This window comes from Melopsittacus undulatus, chromosome 2 (genome assembly GCF_012275295.1).
Source record: "Melopsittacus undulatus isolate bMelUnd1 chromosome 2, bMelUnd1.mat.Z, whole genome shotgun sequence".
Classification (NCBI taxonomy): Eukaryota; Metazoa; Chordata; class Aves; order Psittaciformes; family Psittaculidae; genus Melopsittacus; species Melopsittacus undulatus.
Window position 1 is genome coordinate 77,486,692 of NC_047528.1, and position 18,151 is coordinate 77,504,842.

Genomic DNA, 18,151 nt, shown 5'->3' on the forward strand with positions numbered 1-18,151 from the left:
TGAATGTTTTCTGCAGAGTGTTTCATGAGATGAAAAACATCCAGAATTATTCTCCTTAAGCCAGCAGCAGGAGGGGAAAAGAAGTGACTCATCTGTTTACTTTTAAAAATCCTTCTTAAGAACTCCAATGCGCCTGATAAATTATTAGCTTTTTACCCAACCAGCCCCCCCTGTTAACTCCTGGCATTTCTGGAGTCTTGTGCCCACCATAGCATCTCACTGCCAAATCTAAGGATTTACAAGTCTCAGGAGAGACTTGGGAAATTTCCCACTTCCCTGCCTTGGCCATTTTTTAGCCTTTGTTTGTGGGGTTTGAGGGTTTTTTTTCCCCTTTTCCCTATACCCTTTGCATGTTTGTCATTTACAAATGTCTGTGCAAGCAAATAATTTCTGTAAGTGCCAGAGCCAGCTGAGCTCTTATGCGTGCTTTCAGGCTCAGACACATCCTCAGGCTGGGACCCTTCACCCACCCCTATCATCTCCTGTGATCCCAAGACCAACATGCCTATGGGATATGAGGAAGCGCCTCACTCTCACCAGCTGAGCCAGCCAGGCAATGGGAACGGCACATGTTGTGCTCATAGGGAGCAGGATTCAGCCGCATGCAGGTGGAAAATGTAAATTTGGGGTGCGCCTCTGCTTTCCCATGGTAACGGAGTTGAAACTGGACAAGTTTCCATGGTGATTATTACTACAGCAGGATGAGCCATACACGTCGGGAGAGGCATGGGCAGTGCCAAGACATAGTGGCCAGTCCCTAGCCAAAGTCTGCTGGTGACAGCTCACAGGCTGGAAATTATTTATCCTTCTGAAGAAATGGATGCACAGTACCATTAATTTGCTTGTTTTTTTCCAGGGGGAAGGAGGTGTTAATCTTTTTAGGAAATAGGCTGCACATTTCACTGCAACCATGAACAGAAAACATCTCTGCCCTTTCTTAATTGCTATTTGTGTGGTTGATAGAAAGGGTTGGGCTGTCAAAATAAATTTGAGGTTGCTTTGATTGTTACTTTTCGGGTCTTTCATTAATCAGGTGCCTGGTTCACATTTCTGTCCCTAGCTAGCTCAGCGGCAGGGTGAGTACTTGGGTTTGGTTTTGCTTTGCCATTTCCCGGCTGCGCGCCTTTCTCACCCTGCACATGGCAGTTTTGGAGGTGCTGTAAGCACCATGTGACACTCACCTGCTTGCCTTGAGTAAATCCCACCAGGATGAAAAAGGAATGAGTGTTCTAGGGGAATCGAGTACAGTCCACCCATGGTGGAACATTTCTTAGCTGCGATATCAGAAATGTGTGTTTTGGTGGCTTTTGTTGAGTTATAACAGTGCTCTGTCGCTCTGCTCTGCTGTGCACTGTCATTATGTGGAGTTTTCTTTAAAAGTGTAAAACAGGCAGCCCAAGTCATAGAATCGTGGAATCACAGAATAGTTAGTGTTGGAAAAAGGACCTTCAGATCATCCAGTTCCAACCTCCTGGCCTTGTTTCACACTGCATACTGGGGGGTGGGTTTGGCTGTAGGCAGTCCTTAAGCCTTTTAAATTATCTATGTTTACAGCTAAATATAAGTTCCTCAAAACTCTTCGTACAACACTCACGGGCGTATGTATATCCAGCATCTCTGTGTATATAGTATGCTGCATTATGGAGCCGTTAGCCTGAAGCGTGGAAATGTTTGATAGCTCTTCCTTGGCGATGGGGTCTTTAAAGGCAATTGCAAATATTATTTTAGGGAAGAGATTTATGTGGTGCCTAAAATATGTTTCTGGCTTGCAGACCAAATTATGTTGGTGCCGATGCTCCTGGCAGCCTGGAGCCGCCACGGATTTCACTGATGGCGATGTAGAGGTAGTGCCGGCAGAGCCCAAGAAGCCCTGCAACATGGAGGAGCTTTACAAGGATGCCCCAAACCTGCCCATGGACGTCACCAACTCGCCCTCGGCAATGGCCAACAACAAGCTGGAGAATGGGGTGGCCCAGCTGATCACGGCGGAGGCCTGGAACATCAATTCAGCCGACCTGATGAAGAAGGCCCTGTCCCCCCTGGTGACAGTCCCTGCACCCTCCATCCTGACACCACCAGCTGAGTCACAGAGCGGGGTGGCTCTAAAGGTGGCAGCCACCGTGCTGCAGCCTATCTGCCTGGGGGACAGCCCTGTTGTCCTGCCCATTCACCTGCAGGTCGCCGGCAGCGCGGCCCCACAGATGCCGGCCACCAACACCACCACCCCGTACGTCATGACTACGCAGGGCCCTGTTCCGCTGCCCGTCCTCCTGGAGCAGCACGTCTTCCAGCACCTGAACTCTCCCCTGGTGCTGCCCCCCGGGGCCACCTGCCCTGCCAGCCCCCTGCACTCTGGCCTCTTCCCTGGTGCTGCTCCCCCTGTTGGGCAGCCCCAGCTCCTGGACCCCAAGCCCTCCAGCCAAGCACAGGAGACTGTCCTGCCCCCTGTCTTTCAGACACCGGGGTTCGCCGCCGTCCTTCAGGACCTGTTTCCTTCACAGGGCGCCCTGGGCTCTGCCCCCTGCCAGCCCCCCTCGGACTACACCACCCTCCCGCCCCAGGCCTTTAGCTCACCCCTCTCCCCACTGGTGCCCCCTGCTACACTGTTGGTGCCCTACCCTGTCATCGTGCCCCTGCCTGTCCCTGTCCCCATCCCCATCCCTGTCCCCATCCCTGTGCCCCACAGCAGTGAGGCCAAGGCAGCCCCTGACCCGCCCAAGCCACAGCTCTTCACTGCTCACTCCTGCAAGGGCACCCAGACCCCGCTGGAGAAGGAGGAGACAAAGCCCTTTGACCTCCCGCACCCACGGGAGTTTCCCCAGCTGAGCCGCCACACTGTCATCAAGATGGGCAGCGACAACGAGGCGCTGGACCTCTCTATGAAAGGGCCACCCCTGCCCAGGGCCAGTGAGGCTGCCCCACCACTACCACCTGAGGACGGGGCCCTGGACCTGTCTCTTGCCTCCTGTCGCAAGCCGGCAGGTCCCCTTGGGGAGGTGGCCAGTACCATCCCCACCGCCGCTGCGGAGGCCAGCGCTCACCCTGTGCTGGACAAGCTCCCCGGCCCCGCTGCCCCCTTCATCCCCTGCAAGCCCCAGGAGACATCGGGCAAGGTGGAGGGCAGAGGGGCAGGCAGCGGGCAGGCTGAGCTGCTGCGGCAGCCGCAGAAGTGGCTGGTGGAGCAGGCAGGCAGGGCGGGCTGCGAGCCCAAGGCCGGCAACAACATCGAGATCGTCAGCACCTCGCAGACAGCCAAAGTCATCGTCTCCGTCAAGGACGCCGTGCCCACCATCTTCTGCGGCAAGATCAAGGGCCTGTCCGGGGTCTCCACCAAAAACTTTTCCTTCAAAAGGGACCTGCCCCAGGACTCGGTGCTGCAGTGCTATGACGTGAAGAGCCCGCCCGAGCCCCGCGACAGCGCCGAGGCCCTCAGGAAACCCGTCAAAAACAGGAGCGTAAAGCTAAAGAAAATGAACTCACCGGAGATACATATTCTTCCAATCAAGAAGCAACGGCTCGCTGCCTTTTTTCCAAGAAAGTAAATTATGGGTTTTTAGAATTTTAAGATTATTATGAGAAGAAGGAGAAAAAATTAATAAAAAAGATGCACTCGGTTTTAAACTCATTTAAAACTTTAAACTATCTTTGTAAGTTATTTTTGGGGGATGGGGGAGAGGATCGGATGTAGAGTCCCTATAAGCTGGGTTGGTTGATTTTTCTTTTTTTTTTTCCTGTTTTTGTTATTGAATTTTGACTTTTCACGGGAAACTGAATAAAAAGCAACCTATTTTTCAAGCAGATTGCACATTTTGCAGCTTTAATGGAGTAATGGATGAGTCCGAGGGGTAAGAGCTATTTTCACTGCCATGAAGTGCTTTGATGATGTAATTCTTCAGAACGGTTCAGAATGGAGATTTCAAAATAAATGTTTGTACGTGCTAATCAGTGGCGCCATGGGTTTGGTCATTTCTGAACCGCTTGCAGTGCGCAGAGGAGCTTTGGCTAAAGGTCTGTAGACTGGAAAGCGCCGCAGCTGACTTGTGATGAACCTGAAGTGTTAAGAGTAAAACTAACAGGCTAAGAAAAACTATACTGTCCCGCAGCACTGTTGGAGCAGCACACGTCACCACAGCCACTAGTGATGCGCCCGAATGAGCTTTGGGAGAAGAGCGAGCAAGCAGTACAGCCCAGTGCACACCTAACGCCAGCTTCATTGCGGGAGACCCCAGGAAACTGTCTTAGGATATTGAGAAATGCTATCAGTCATTTAAAAGAGAAAAGCCTGAAAGTCAGGGGAATCTGGTTGCCTGGGGGATGGGAGGGGAAGGAAAAATCACCTAATTTTTCCCAGCCTGACTACAGATAAATGGAAAAGTTGTTTATTGTTACTCTTTGCTGGCTGAAGTCAATGCACATGGAAGAGCAGAACTGTGTAACATTATCATGGGGCAGTGTACAAGCCATCCACGAAAATGGAGAAATGTGAATGTACAATTAAAATAAAAGTTCTGGTAGGTTACGGTTTTTGCAGTTATGTGTGGAAATGAGCTGGAGATGCATTTTGGTCTGTCGGCTTTTAAGTTCACACAGCTCACTTGTAAAAACCCATCCTGACTGAAGGATGAACGTGAGCACAGAACAGTTTTCAGCGGGCGCTGCCTTTTTTGTGGCTATACCCCTTACGCAGGAAACCTTTTGTGTTATTATTTCAAATTACATGTTCTCAGCACTGCACTTCTTCCTAAATAAAAATAAGCCATTGTAAACCCGTCAGCTAGATGCCATCGCATACTGTGCCTGCCTTTAACTAGCTGCAGCCAAACTACTTCCAAGAGTTCTCTTGGACAGTTTCAGGAAGGTTTTTGCAGTTGTTCACGCAATGAGAAATTGCCCAAAGAAGCACCTTCAGGGCTGTAAGTCTAATGGCACCCTTAGGCACTGGTGTCATGCTGAAATCTGTGGAAACGTGATGCCAGCAGATGCCAGTTCACTATTCAGAAAAATGCAGCTGCATTATGAGAAAGAAAGGCATTCCGCTTCTCTTTTCCTGGGCCAAAGGATTGCTGCCCTCTTGCTTAATATGAAAATAGAGAACTTTCACATAAGGGTAGCATCAAAATTGTCAAACTCTTGCTTTTTAAGTATTTTTAAAGCCTTTTATTTTTTTTTTCTGAAGCTGGCAGAACTGACAATGTTCAGAAGAGCGTGAAGTGTTGATGGGTTCATGAATGTTTAGTCATCTGAGTGTATTTTTTATAATTTATTTCTTAATTGAAAATACTCTGCTGCTGCTACTTTGTTGCGCTCCTTCTAAGAAACCGTGCTGATGAAATGTGTCATCTTCTGGTTACTGCAGTGCAGAGGCTCAGGATTTCAACATCCTTGGGGACAGCCACCCCAGTTGTCACTGCCCCACTCTGTTTCAGCTGGGTCTGTTCCACTGTCAAAAAAGCCTTCTGCAAACGTAGTTTTTCCCCAGGGCTACACCAGATTATTTCAAAAGGAGGTCACAGTGTTAGCTGCTGTCGTTTTTATTTCACAGCTGACAGAAGCAAGCCCCAAAACAGTTTCTGGGATTCTTTTTTTATTCTTATTTTTCAAGTATGTGCTTCCTGTGGTGAGGCCCTAGGCACCCTAAAAAAAGGATGGCTTGCTGTCATGGCCCTACGGGCAGGATGTTCAGTATGATTTCTCAGAGCTGATGTTATCAAAATGCCTTATTAGCTTATTGGATGCCCCATCCCTGGCAGTGTTCAAAGCCAGGAAAAACAGGGCTTTGAGCAGCCTGGTCTAGTGGAAGGTGTCCCTGCCCATGGAAGAGGGGGTGGAACTGGATGAGCTTTAAGGTTCCTTCCAACCCAAACCATCATATGATTCTATGATCTGCTGCATTGACCGCCCTGATTCTTCTGGCCTTATGCAAGGGTCACTCCCCCCACAGCATCCTTGGCCATCAGAGGACACCGCACTGGTGCCTAGCTGATGCACACCCCTCCTGCCCAGCCACAAGGCACATGGGACAGGCAGAGCAGTGCCTGACAGTGACACCACTGCAGGTGCTGAGGCTTTTCCTCCTCCTCTTTTCAGGTCTTTCCTGAGAGCTATTAGTGCTCCTAGGTTAACTTCAGTGCCCAGGCTATCTCCCAGCCTGCTCTGCACACAGTGGTCTCATTTAACTGGATTTAGACCACAAGCCCCAAAAACCCTGAAAACAAATTAGGCTAAATCAGCTTTATGCCATTATAAACCCATAAAAGCACTGTCAAAACAGTGCCTACGGGCAACTAATTCAGTTTAAAGCCAACTGGTACCAGTTGTAAAGGCAGAGCAGACCATAAGCATGCAACTGCATCTTCTCCAGACCATTACAAGAGCAACTGCAATCTCCCTTCTCTGAAACAGCAGGAACAAAGGAAAAACACCAGGCTCCACCTATTCTAGCCTCCCATTTATGGGGCTGTCTCCATAAGGGCCAAGCCCCCTGGCACTGCTGGCCACCACCAACATCCCCATTGCCACAAGGTGACACAGGCTGGAGCCACCCCACTAGAAATGGATGGGCAGAACAGAGTGGGCTCACCCACCCATAGCCTGGCTTTTCCATTGCTGAAACTGCAGTGGCAGGGGAGATATTCTGAACAGCATCTTTCTGGGAAGGCTTAGGGCAGCTCCCAGTGCCTCCCCTGCTACCCCAGCCTTCAAGGCTGTGCTATGGGGAGAGGAACCACACACCAGCACCTCTCCTGATGCTTAACTCTGCTGGGCAAATGACACTAAGTAGGGGCCATTTGTTCCCACCATCCCTCGTGTGTGAAGCACAAGTCCTACATCCCATCAGCACGGGGGAGAAGCAGCCACAGAACAAGATACTTAATTACACCAAGATTGAGCACTTCCACCTCCTCCTCCTTGCCTTTAGCAGCAATTACAGATTTTGTATATTGGGCCATTAATTTTCTACAGGGCTATATTTTAATGGTTCTAAAACTTCTGCAAGAAGAGGACACGGAGCTGCACTCATGATATATGGAGCTTCCATTTCTTGTGGCTGTTAATGGAGACATTAATACCTCTTGTGAAGTTGAAGGGAAAGTCATTAAGCTGTAATGGTAGGAGGAAGATGTTTTACAATGATGGGTATATGCAAGGTAGAGAGGAGCAGTGCAGACCCTCAAGGGCACCCCTTGTTGGCTCCAAGCTTCCTTGAGTTGGACTTTGGGTGTGAGCATTTATTAGAGGCTGGCTGAGAGGGGAGAGGGTTGCAGGTGTGGGTTACCTTCCCCTGTGCTCCCTTCAACCTGTCAGACAGAGGCTTCTCAGGCAGACAGACACCGAATCTGAAGAGGAGAGCAGGGCTGTACATCTTTTCAGTGGGACAGCATGCTGGGACATCTAATCTAGGGCAAGCTTTGCCTAGAAAGATGATCTGTTATGTCCCTTCCAATGTGGTATTCTAGCATTCTGTGACTTCATGCAAAAGCCATGGAACACAGCAGCCTTAAGGATGGGAGAGCTGCACCAGCCTGGAGCTTTCCTTTGCAGCCACCTTCCCCTGCAGTGCCCACAGTACAGCCCTGGGCTCAGGGGTGCACAGCTAATGCTTCAGCACAGGGAGTTAGCTGTGAGCAACAGAAATTAATCCAAAAGAAGAATGAGCATCTCCTCAGCCAGAGGACTGACCTGGTTTTAGGCTGAGAGAACAGACAAGCGGTCAGGTAAGCAGCAGACAATTATGAGTGCAAGGAAAAGGTGGAGAGTGGGGAGATGAAAGTAGGAAGTGGAAGCCGAGATAAGAGCCACCTCCAGGCCTGTTAGCACTGCACCTTTAATAAAGTTAGCAACCAACCAGCCAGAGAATGAAAGGGAGAAGCAAAACTGTGGCCCTTGGCCACAAGTAGATGACAGAAAAGGAAGGTATCAGCTTCAAAAATAAGGCTCCAGGGCAACTTGGTTTAGTGACAGTGGAAAGAAAGGAGAGCACTGAGCACTGGTAATGGTTTCTTGGCCTGAAGGCAGCTGAGAAGCAAAGGCCAGGGGAGGTGGTACATCAGATCACATACATGCAGAGCATGCAAGGCAGTGTGGCCTTCCTCCTCATGGCCTGACACAGCAGGGGATGGGAAAGGGCAGCAGGAAACACAGCCTGGAAGGAAGAGAAGGGGAAGGAGAACAGCAAAGGCATCCATTTCTGCATATCACAAGCCTCAAATGACCTGTGACTGAGGCTCTCCTACCACCCCTGCTCCTATCAGCTATGAAACTGATACACCAGTATATCTTCCCATCACTGCTAACTTTTTTTAACCACTTCTACCCATTTTCCACTCAGGCCCCCAGAGCACTGGGATGGCCACACCACCTTGCAAATCCCTGCAGAGGTTTGAGCCACAAGGGCTCAAGGAGCAGCTTCACTTCTTGCATGTGAAAGATTTCGGGGGAGACTGGCTGGCACACCAAGCACTTAAGGGAGAGATTCAGAGGAGTCTGTGCCCCTTCACTTGCACAGAGGTACCTCAGGACAGTGCTCTGACAACAATAAGAGGCTCATTACCAGTCCTCATGAAGAATCTTGGACAATGAAAATAGCATAAAACAACATTGCATAATATCCTGGTGCCAGATGGTTTAGTTTTTTTGTGCTCAAGTTTATAAAAACATGCTGAAGGGCTCTGTCAAAGCCCTCGTTTTCCTCTGGCTGGGATCGGTTCTTGCCTTCCCAAATGCAGCCAGCCTGCCACTGTGACATTAATGATGTTAATTTGTGCAATCTGCTTTTTTCACTCACCTATTACTTTTTTTTTTTCCACAATGCTCCCCCTTCCTCTTACTTAAAGTTGCCTTTCTCTTAGACCATACAACTTACTCTTAATGCTGAAGCTTGCAATTCAGAGTACACTGGGGCAGCCCTACACACACATGAGCAAATCCCCTAATTTTAGTGCGGAAAACATATTTTCCACAGTTGTTAAAATCCTGGTATCACAGCCTTGCTAGGAAAATCCATTCTGTTGTTGAACCATCTGAAACATTTCTTCATGTATGGGGAGAAAAATTACTAATCGCTAAAATATTTAGCACTATTTTGTGCCCATATACCCCAACCTCTCATAAGATAATATCCTGGTACTGAAATTATCAGGATACTTTCAAAATGAGAGGGGGAAATTAAAAAAAAACAAATGGCAGGGTACAATCTAATCAGGTATCTGGAAGGGAGCACTATTTTACAGGTAAAACATTAGTTTTCACTGTTAAGAAGTGCATGTTTCCAGGAAAGCACATTGCATCCCCACATCAGCCTGTGCCCAGCCCCCTTTGCTCCTGGGATTACTAATGTTCCTAACCCACAGCTGTCTAAAAATGGTCACATTTTCTGCATTGTTTCAGTATCATCCTTCCCACCACATCCTTGTCAATGGAGTTTCCATCTTTTTTTGCTTAAGAACCAAAGATAGGCAACATTTTGTCTTGGTCTAGCATCTCACAGACAAAAATGTGTGTCACTGTGACAAAAAACAAGGGAGGTCCTTCCTTCCAGAGCTTACGTACTGCAAGAAAGCCCCTAAAAGTCTCATCAGTAAGCATGGGAAAGCTATTAATTTTTGAGGCTTCTGATACTCAAGTGATTTCCTGTTTGAGAAAAAGGAAAGCCTTCCTCCTTTCACAGTTACAAAGGTACCAAGTAGATTCCTCATTCTTTAAACAAATGCTTCAAAGTAAGTACCTTGAAATCTTGGTCTATAGAGCATGGATCAGCATAAAAAAACCCCACGTGCCTGTCCTTCAGAGACAAGAGATGCAACAGCGCTCCAACTGTGCAACAGTCAAGGTCTAAGAGGGCAGAAATACTCTCTATGGATGGACATCAGGACTTTTGAGTGAGAACCCTTGTGTGGTGGACCACAGCATTTCTTGGTCAGTACACCAACTAGGTCCTTCAGTGTTGGACTCACGTAAGGGCATTGTTCCATCTTACCTGAAATGAACTGCACTTTAGGTGGCAAATTAGCTCACATGTTGCAGCTAAGTGAGATGGGTATCGAGGTTCCCATTATAGATACTGGAAATACAGTCAGTAAAACCAATAGAGTCAAGAGAGCTTTCACTGCCTTGTAAAATAGATGTTGGTATGTGGTCAGATCACTCATACCCTCAACTCAGTCAGCTAGATCTCTACGGACTACAATGAGAGAGTGTAAACAACTATGATACAAAGACATGTAATTATATGAAATTAAGCCCAATCCTGTATTCCTAGGTTTTGGCTCTTCAACTGGCTTGGCTTTAAAAGAAATCATGTCACGAAGGAGCTGGTAGCAGCAGCTCATTCAATTGGGAAGAAACACTAGAGACAGGGAGAGGATGAGCCAAAAACTAGATAGGAAATTACAAGGATTCAGTCCGTGTTTTCTGATTAAATCATGTCAAGATAAAATACTTCACATCCCTGAGATGGTTCAAAATGTTAATTTCTAAATTTCCTCTTTAAAATCTCAGCTCAACGCAAACAGTCAAAGACACTAGTCATGACTCAACAGTCAGTGCATCCAAATCTGAAACAGTTTAAGTTAGTATATCCACCTGGTTTTCTCCTTTATGATTTTCCATTACTTCATTCTTCATATATTTTCCTTCCCATGTTTATTGCACGCAAACCCTATCAGTCATCCCAGGCTTCCATTTCTGTTTTCTTTCAAAACATTTAAACTTTCTCCAACTTGCTCATTTCCTGTAGCCAACCACCACCCAGGCAAAGACAGTTTACAATTAATACACTATAATGAATGCAAAGATGTATGAAAGTAATATGTTCCCTTTGGCTGAGCTGGTCTCTTGAAAATAAACAAAGAACTGAGAGAATTCAATTAAAAAACCCATAGCAAACTGTCCCAAAACAACCAAAAACATACACCACACCATTGCCCAGAGCCTAACAAGCGATATGCCGCAAGTACTTTCCAATGACCTATCTAGTATCTCACCCTGAAAGTACTAGCATAAATCAAGGGTAGACTAAAACTGAGCACTTACTTACTAATTTTTCCACCCCACTATTTTGTTCATGAAAGCTCAGGGACTTGAAGAGGGAGACTGACAGACAGAAAAACATTTGATAGACCACACGTTGAGTAACATCACCTAAGTGAGAGTCCTCTGCTTGCAAGAGAGTACCATCAACATTCCCAGGCAAGGAATGAGAACAGCAGCAACAGTTGGTATAAAGATAAAACAAACAAGCTGCAGAGCCCCTTTCTTACTTTTCAAAACATGCAAAAGAAGCACATGCAAAGATCTTTCCTTCAAAAGGGTCTCCAACAAAGGGAAGACTTGGTTGGGAGCACTGGTTTGGACAGATGGAAGTTGAGAGAAGAGTTCTCATCTGTCTGAAACCCCCAATCTTAGGGATCTGGACAGTATTAGAACAATTGCCTGGGGAAACTGAGTGCCTCCATAAACTGAAAAAAGCTAACTACGAGAAAGGGAACAATCTAGTAAAATTATGGCCTTTTTCATTTGAGCACCAGACTTTCTAAAGGTGTGCCACCGTTTATTAAGATTTTTCCCAGTGCCTTGCCAATTGCCTCAGCTTCCACCTGGGAGGGTAGATGAGCCTTTTTCCTTCCAGTTCTCGATCTCAGTGCTGAGACTGCCAATGCAAGGAAATGGCAATTATCATGGTGGTTTTGTGGTGTATTCATTTTCTTCCAGCTGTCAGAACTAGAAAGGCACCATTGGAAGAAAGGGGTTCTGCCAGCTTCAAGCTGTACATCTGTTCCCATTTGTCTGTTCACACAACATGGGATGCCATCTCCCTTTCCTCTTGTGCTGGCATCTGTTTGCTTGTACTGTTTGTCCTGGAATGGCTTCGATTTTGGAGGCTGTGAAGTGAATCTCTGTGGATGAAAATGTCTTCGTGTATTTTAAAAAGAAAAGAAGTCTGCAGCCTCTGCTATCAGCACTAAACACTTCCCCTGAAGATAATGGAAGCTGAAATAAAACTAGCAGTGGTCCATAAAGCTACAAGGAGAAGCAGCTCCTTCAGGACTCCTCAGCTTGTACAGCAGGACTGTGAGATTCTGGAGCTGGTGAGGCTAATTCTGATTCAAATGGGACAAATTACAGCTAATCACAATGATCTGCTAGGACAAGGATGGATGATTTATGCAAGCGGGGGATTTAAAAGCCTCTTGGATCACTGTAATGGCAGATTTTAACTCTACACAGCCCCAGAAATTAAAATTTATTTAGGATGAACTGTCAGATGAGGAAGCAGCAAAATATTTTGCTATTTTAAAAAAACCCAACAAACTATGTCTGAGGTTCTTACTGTAAAAAAAAAATGAAAGATACAAAATGTCTCAGTTGCTGACTCACAACACAGTGAGTTTACAACAGACGGTTTGGATTTTAAGAAGATAAAAGTCTCAGAATGGCTCTGCATGACCTTTGAAACAACAGGAATACAGACAGCTGTGGAACACGATCCCAGGATTATGGGGTAGTTCGTAAGCTTTACAGAGAGAAAGATTATAATCAGGACTTGAGAAAAAAAGCAGCAATCATTTCACCACTGAAAAGGACATGAAACTAGCTTCTGCTTCCCTGCGTCACTCTTAGGCGGTTCCAAATGAGCACTTTTTACTCACTCTAATAGTTTTACATGTAATAAAAAAAGGAGAGGAGGAATATATGACCTTTGAAATTGATCTCGAGGGGTTCTCATTTTTTTTCCTTTCTCTTTAAACCAAGCCAGCCTAACTACATAGCTTCAACTTGAGCAGCAGAAAGGTGGTCATAACTTTTAAAAGAGGTTCACAGATCCAACGTTGGAATTAAATGTTCATTTTGAGCAAATGTAAGTCACCATCCAATTAAAGAAAACAACAGTGCTACCCACTTTTAAAATGTGTTTTATTACATGATACTGCATTAAAATAGGTTACACTGTATAGGTGAAAAAGGAAGACTGGGGAAAATGTGAGCCCACTGCTGAATGAGACAGGGTACCTCGTTACATACAACATGCAAAAGGCTGAAGTACTGACAGGTTGCTTTGCCTCAGCCTTTTATAGCAAGACCAGCCATCAGGAATTCCAGGTCCCAGAAACCATGGCAAAAGGCTGAAGCAAGAACAATGGACCCTTGGTGGAAAAGACACAGGTCAGGGAATACTTAAGTAAACTAGACATAGGTAAGTCTAACGGGCCTGATGGGATGGTCCCATGAGTGCTGAGGGTCACTCTCCTGCCTGCACATGACATTGCAAGGCCACTCTCCATAAATTTCTGATCAATAAAGGTGAATGGGAGAAGTGCCTGAAGCAAGGAAAATGAGCCAGGGAACTATGGGCCAGTCAGCCACACCTCAGTGTGGAGGAATTAATGCTGGAAACCATTTTCAGGCACAAGAACCAGATGATTATCATCAGGAGTAGTCAGCATGGCTTCACCAGGAGGAAGTCATGCTTCACCAACTTAGCAAGTTTCCATGATGAAATGACTGGCCTAGTAAATGGAGAGAGAGCAGTAGACATTGCCTACTTGGACTTCATGAAGGTCTTCAACCCTGTCTCCCATCCTGTGATCCTCACAGACAAGCTGTTGAGGCATGGGTTGGAAGTGCATAGAAAATCGGCTGAATAGCTGAGCCCAGAGGACAATTATGAGTGACACAAAGTCTAATTGGAAGCCAGTAACTACTGGTGTACCCGAGGGAACAGTACTGGGTCTGATCCCATTTAACATCTTCATTAATGATCTATATGATGGGCAGAGCCTATCCTCATACTCCATCCTTTGAGCCAACATTTGTAACACGATTTTTCTGTCTTCAGCATCATTCCTGAAAAAGTTCTACTATATATACAGCCATAACAGACTTGTCAAAAATGCAGTCATGTCAACCACAACATGCAATCACCCTGCCATGCAGCACTCTTCAGTTTCAATATTGCATAGGTCTTCTACAGCAAGAATTGTGAGAGCTGCTAGGCAGCAGTATTTTAATTTCAAGTAGAAGAGGTCTTACAATGTACTGAGGAGTTATGGCACTGTCTTGCAAGATGACTGAAAGATACAGAACCAGATAAACAGACCCAATCCCTGTTGGTAGAAAAGCAACTCAGAGAACATCCTGTATTAAATACTCACCAAAAAAAGATACTCAGTATCTTTTTGAAAGAAATCAGTTGTAAAATCCCTCTGAACTACTGTCACTACCAACTTCCAAGATCCACAATTTGCCTGTGAATGGTTTGAGCTTACCATTAAACCAATTTCAGTTACTTCTCAAGCACAGGCTGATCAGTGCGAACAGCAACCAGAACAACAGATTTCTGTTGTTCGTAGAAGTAAGAAAACATATAGTGTATGAAGTTCACACCTATTTCCATTAATTCCTTCAATTTGAAACACTTCAGGTCCTCATCTGAACACAGGACAGTTTTTTGCAGCCTCTTCAGTGGTTATATGACAGTTTTGTAAGCTGTAAGTGGCAAAATTAGATATGCAAAATGAAATAGTAGAATATATTGCTAAACTGTAACTTTGAAAGCAGACTAACCAAAGCTCAAACAAGAATTGCTTTAAATAAACAATGTTGGAATGATTTTAACCTTTTGATTAAAGCTTCCTTACATCAGATGTTTACATGAACTGTCAAGAACTGCCAAATGCCAGATAAGATAGCTTCCCTTCCCTACGCAAACAGCACTCACATAGAGATACATATATCTAGTATCTATACAGTGTCAAACAAAACAGCTACAACAATGAACAAACTATTTTATTTTTATTGATAGATCAGAACATCCCATTGGAAATAAAGAATAAAAAATATATTCTACTACAACACTTTGAAAACTTGAATCTCACGCTACAGCACACTGTGAAATCCAGGTACTGCAACATCACAGTAATCCCTGTGCACATGGGTGCACAGAAAGCCTTGAACAAATATTTATACTCAAAACAGTGCTATGTACAAAAATGTCTTTCCATAAAGGCCAAACAGAGAATTTAAATATCTTTGTTTTTCTTATGCCAATGGTAATGTAAAAAATGAAAACTGTTTTCAGTCAATTACTTGAACTGTGTGAGATCTTTTTATACCAAAGAACTCTGAAAATCAACATAATACAGCATGGAAGAAGTAAGGTATAGATAACATACTGAACATGAGGGGCATGATGTTTTCATCAGCACATAACTAACTTTCACATGGTTATGCCGACAATCAAGTCAGGATTTTCCTACCAGAAAGAGAAAACATTCTGTTTCTTTAATCAATGCTCTGACCTTTTCTTACTATAAAGGGCATGCTTGTATTATTCATCTAAGCATATATGCACCACAAAAGATATGCAAAACAAATCAATATAGATAACCTTCAGTGTCAAATGATGTAATAATAAAAACAGTTCTCAAAATCCAAATGACTTGATAAATTCAAATTACGTTGCAGTCACTTAAACTAACAAAATACTTGGGACATTTATGAGCCACAGAAATTATTCTGCAGCAGTATCTCTGCTCAAACCTGAGGAATATCAGACTACTGGTAAAGCAAGGCATTTTCAGAAAAGGAATTTGTAAAAAATACTTTTATACTATATGCTTTCATATAAAAAGGCAGTAAGAAATATAATAAATCTACCATTTTAAGACTAGACCTTCCCTAGCAAATAGTTTTTATCACTCACACTATTACATACAGTACATTCAGTTTCCTACACAGAACGTATATTTTCTTGTCCCTGATGTACATTACAATCAGCAGTGACAACAAACTGCTATATTATCACCACTCATTCTTGCAGCTTATACAAACAGCACCAATTTTACCCAAAACAGGCTTATTAGTTACATAATAGCACTTCCTAATAGGAAATATAAGCCCAAACCACTGGAACCAGATGCCTCTTTCCAGAAATATACCAGAATATATGGCTCAGAGTTAAGGGATGAATAACCAAGAGTATTGCATAGTACAGGAATCTTGCCTGTATTAATAAAATCACCCTTTGATTGTTTGTCACCTTCTAACTCCAAGAATGGGCAAAAAAAAATTTAAACAGGTGCTAATGAGTATGGAAGTAGTACACAACCAAATTTACTGGTAAAAACCCAAAAGGAAATTGTACAGTTTTCTCTGGCACAGTGCAAAGTACACATTAAAAAATCCGAATACATACATACAGTGTGTATGTATATTTATATATATATAGTATGTATTTCCCTGACACATACAAATGTATATATAAAGAGCATGAATATGCATATCCATGCCAAACTTGGCAGAAAGATGGAATGTTTAAAATGTGGATGCGTTGTTCCAGTGAAGTCAGTCTGTCCCAGAAATGGCTTGTTTAAACAGCCAATATGCCCTTTTGTGAAACAAAAGTATTTATTGCCTGCATAAGTTGACAATATATTGTCCTCATAACTTAACAAAGGACTGAGAAGCAAACTTTATAAAAGCTTATATTTGCATTAAGCCCTACCCTCCATCCCCCATGAAAAAATCACATGGCTACTTCCTTTACAGAAATCTAGGAAGAATAATCTAGAATAACATACTTGAGTCTTACACTGCTGGAGAACCAGACATAGTATTCACTACGGAGATGAGACCTTCTGTTTTAAATTTTTCCTGCAAAATAAAAGTTTATAGCCACCCCTGTAAAAATTGTTAACACCTGATGCCAGTTTGTTTTATTATTTTCCTTTGGGATTTAGCTGTTTTGGTTCTGAATACAAACACATTGGCTGAAGTCTGTAACAGAGAACACAGGATTGGAAGAGCACCGTCACCTGACCCGCCTGCCCCCAGTATGATCAACTGTCCTTCCCTGCAAACCTTTTGAAACAGTTCACAAAATACTAGAGTGTAATACAGATTATATCCCTTCCCCCTTTATCCTGAATGCCTTATTTACATTGTGAGAGCACTTTCAAAAAATAAAGATGATTTAGATCAGCAGAACTGTTCCAAAGGCGATGGCTGTGAACCTGAGAGCTTAGTGCGAAACAAACACACGAACTTGTGGTGCATCCCCACAGGCTAGTACTTTCCTTGTTTAAGTCTTTCAATGTGGTAGCACAACTTAAGGGCAGGCCCCAGCTTCAGTCCCATATATTTCATTATCATATCACTCCTCAGTAAGAGTAGTGCCTTCCCATCGATTTCCTACAGAAGAAAAAAAGAAACACAACACAGAACTACTTTAACAAGCTGCTTGGTAAAACTGGAAAGTACTTTACATTTGTTTATTCTATAGTATAAAGTTATCTCCTTTATATAAAACTTCGTAAAGTAGTACAATTTTATATTTAGAGGTGGCCACTGAAACTGAATTCATGTAAGTATTTTTTTTAATATATGGTTGAGGTATTTGATAAGTTAGAGAACTTTACAGTGAGTAAAAGAAATTGATGAAAGAGCCCTCAAAATTAGGTAGTGGCTGGGACAAAAAGTGAATGGGTCAAAGGGAAAAAAAAAAAGGAAGCTGCAAAGGAAGGGCTGTGCAGTTAGAGATTAAATGATCCAAGCTCTGAGGCCTTGCACTGAACCTTGAACACAGCTGTGGGAGGATTCTGGCATGCGCATGCAAACAGTCACACAGAGAAAGGGGTTACAGACCATCTAAATCTGTGAAATAAGACAGATCTCTGTCCAGGTTAAACCAGACAGATTGTTAGGATCAAGACCAAGGACAACTTAGTCAGATTTCAACAGCCTAGTTGAGAAGCTGCTGAAATGTGACAGTACTAAGCTCTTAGCAGCATTACATACTGTAGACAGGCAATTAGTTCCTTAAAACACCATAAAGAAAACCACTGTCTTACTTTTCTAAACATAAACCTGACAAAACAAGTGACATTTAGTCTTGTTATGCAACTAAGAATAAAACATAAGACAGGAAGCTCCATTAAAAGTTATTTTCAGTTTTCTGTCCAATCCAGCTTACCCTGAGATTTAACTGTTAGTAGGAGCTGGTGCAGAACATGTGTGGAAAATGCTAAAGAGAAAGCCAACCTCTTTTTGAAGGGCTGTATACAATGAAATAAGCAAGCAGCTTTTTGCTGAGCAACATGCTATAGAAAACCACAGTGAGAAGGAAGAGAAGAGACCAGTAATAGCACATAGAAAC

The 18,151-nt window shown here is 44.0% G+C and overlaps 2 protein-coding genes across 4 annotated transcripts in view; one reads left to right on the forward strand and one right to left on the reverse strand.

Moving 5' to 3' along the window:
• Nucleotides 1-3,942, forward strand: part of RAI2 (retinoic acid induced 2) — a 44,187-nt gene extending 40,245 nt beyond the window's left edge. For all 3 annotated transcript variants that reach the window (XM_034060242.1, XM_034060241.1, XM_034060243.1), the window contains one exon: nt 1,773-3,942. In XM_034060242.1, the coding sequence (XP_033916133.1) occupies nt 1,878-3,542 (1,665 nt within the window). In that variant the 5' untranslated portion in view covers nt 1,773-1,877 and the 3' untranslated portion in view covers nt 3,543-3,942. The remainder of the gene's footprint in view (nt 1-1,772) is intronic.
• A 12,742-nt stretch (nt 3,943-16,684) lies between these two features.
• SCML2 (Scm polycomb group protein like 2) overlaps nt 16,685-18,151 on the reverse strand; it is a 71,015-nt gene continuing 69,548 nt past the window's right edge. Inside the window, exon 14 of the mRNA XM_005151470.3 lies at nt 16,685-17,187. Coding sequence (XP_005151527.2) covers nt 17,062-17,187 — 126 coding nt within the window. The 3' untranslated portion in view covers nt 16,685-17,061. The remainder of the gene's footprint in view (nt 17,188-18,151) is intronic.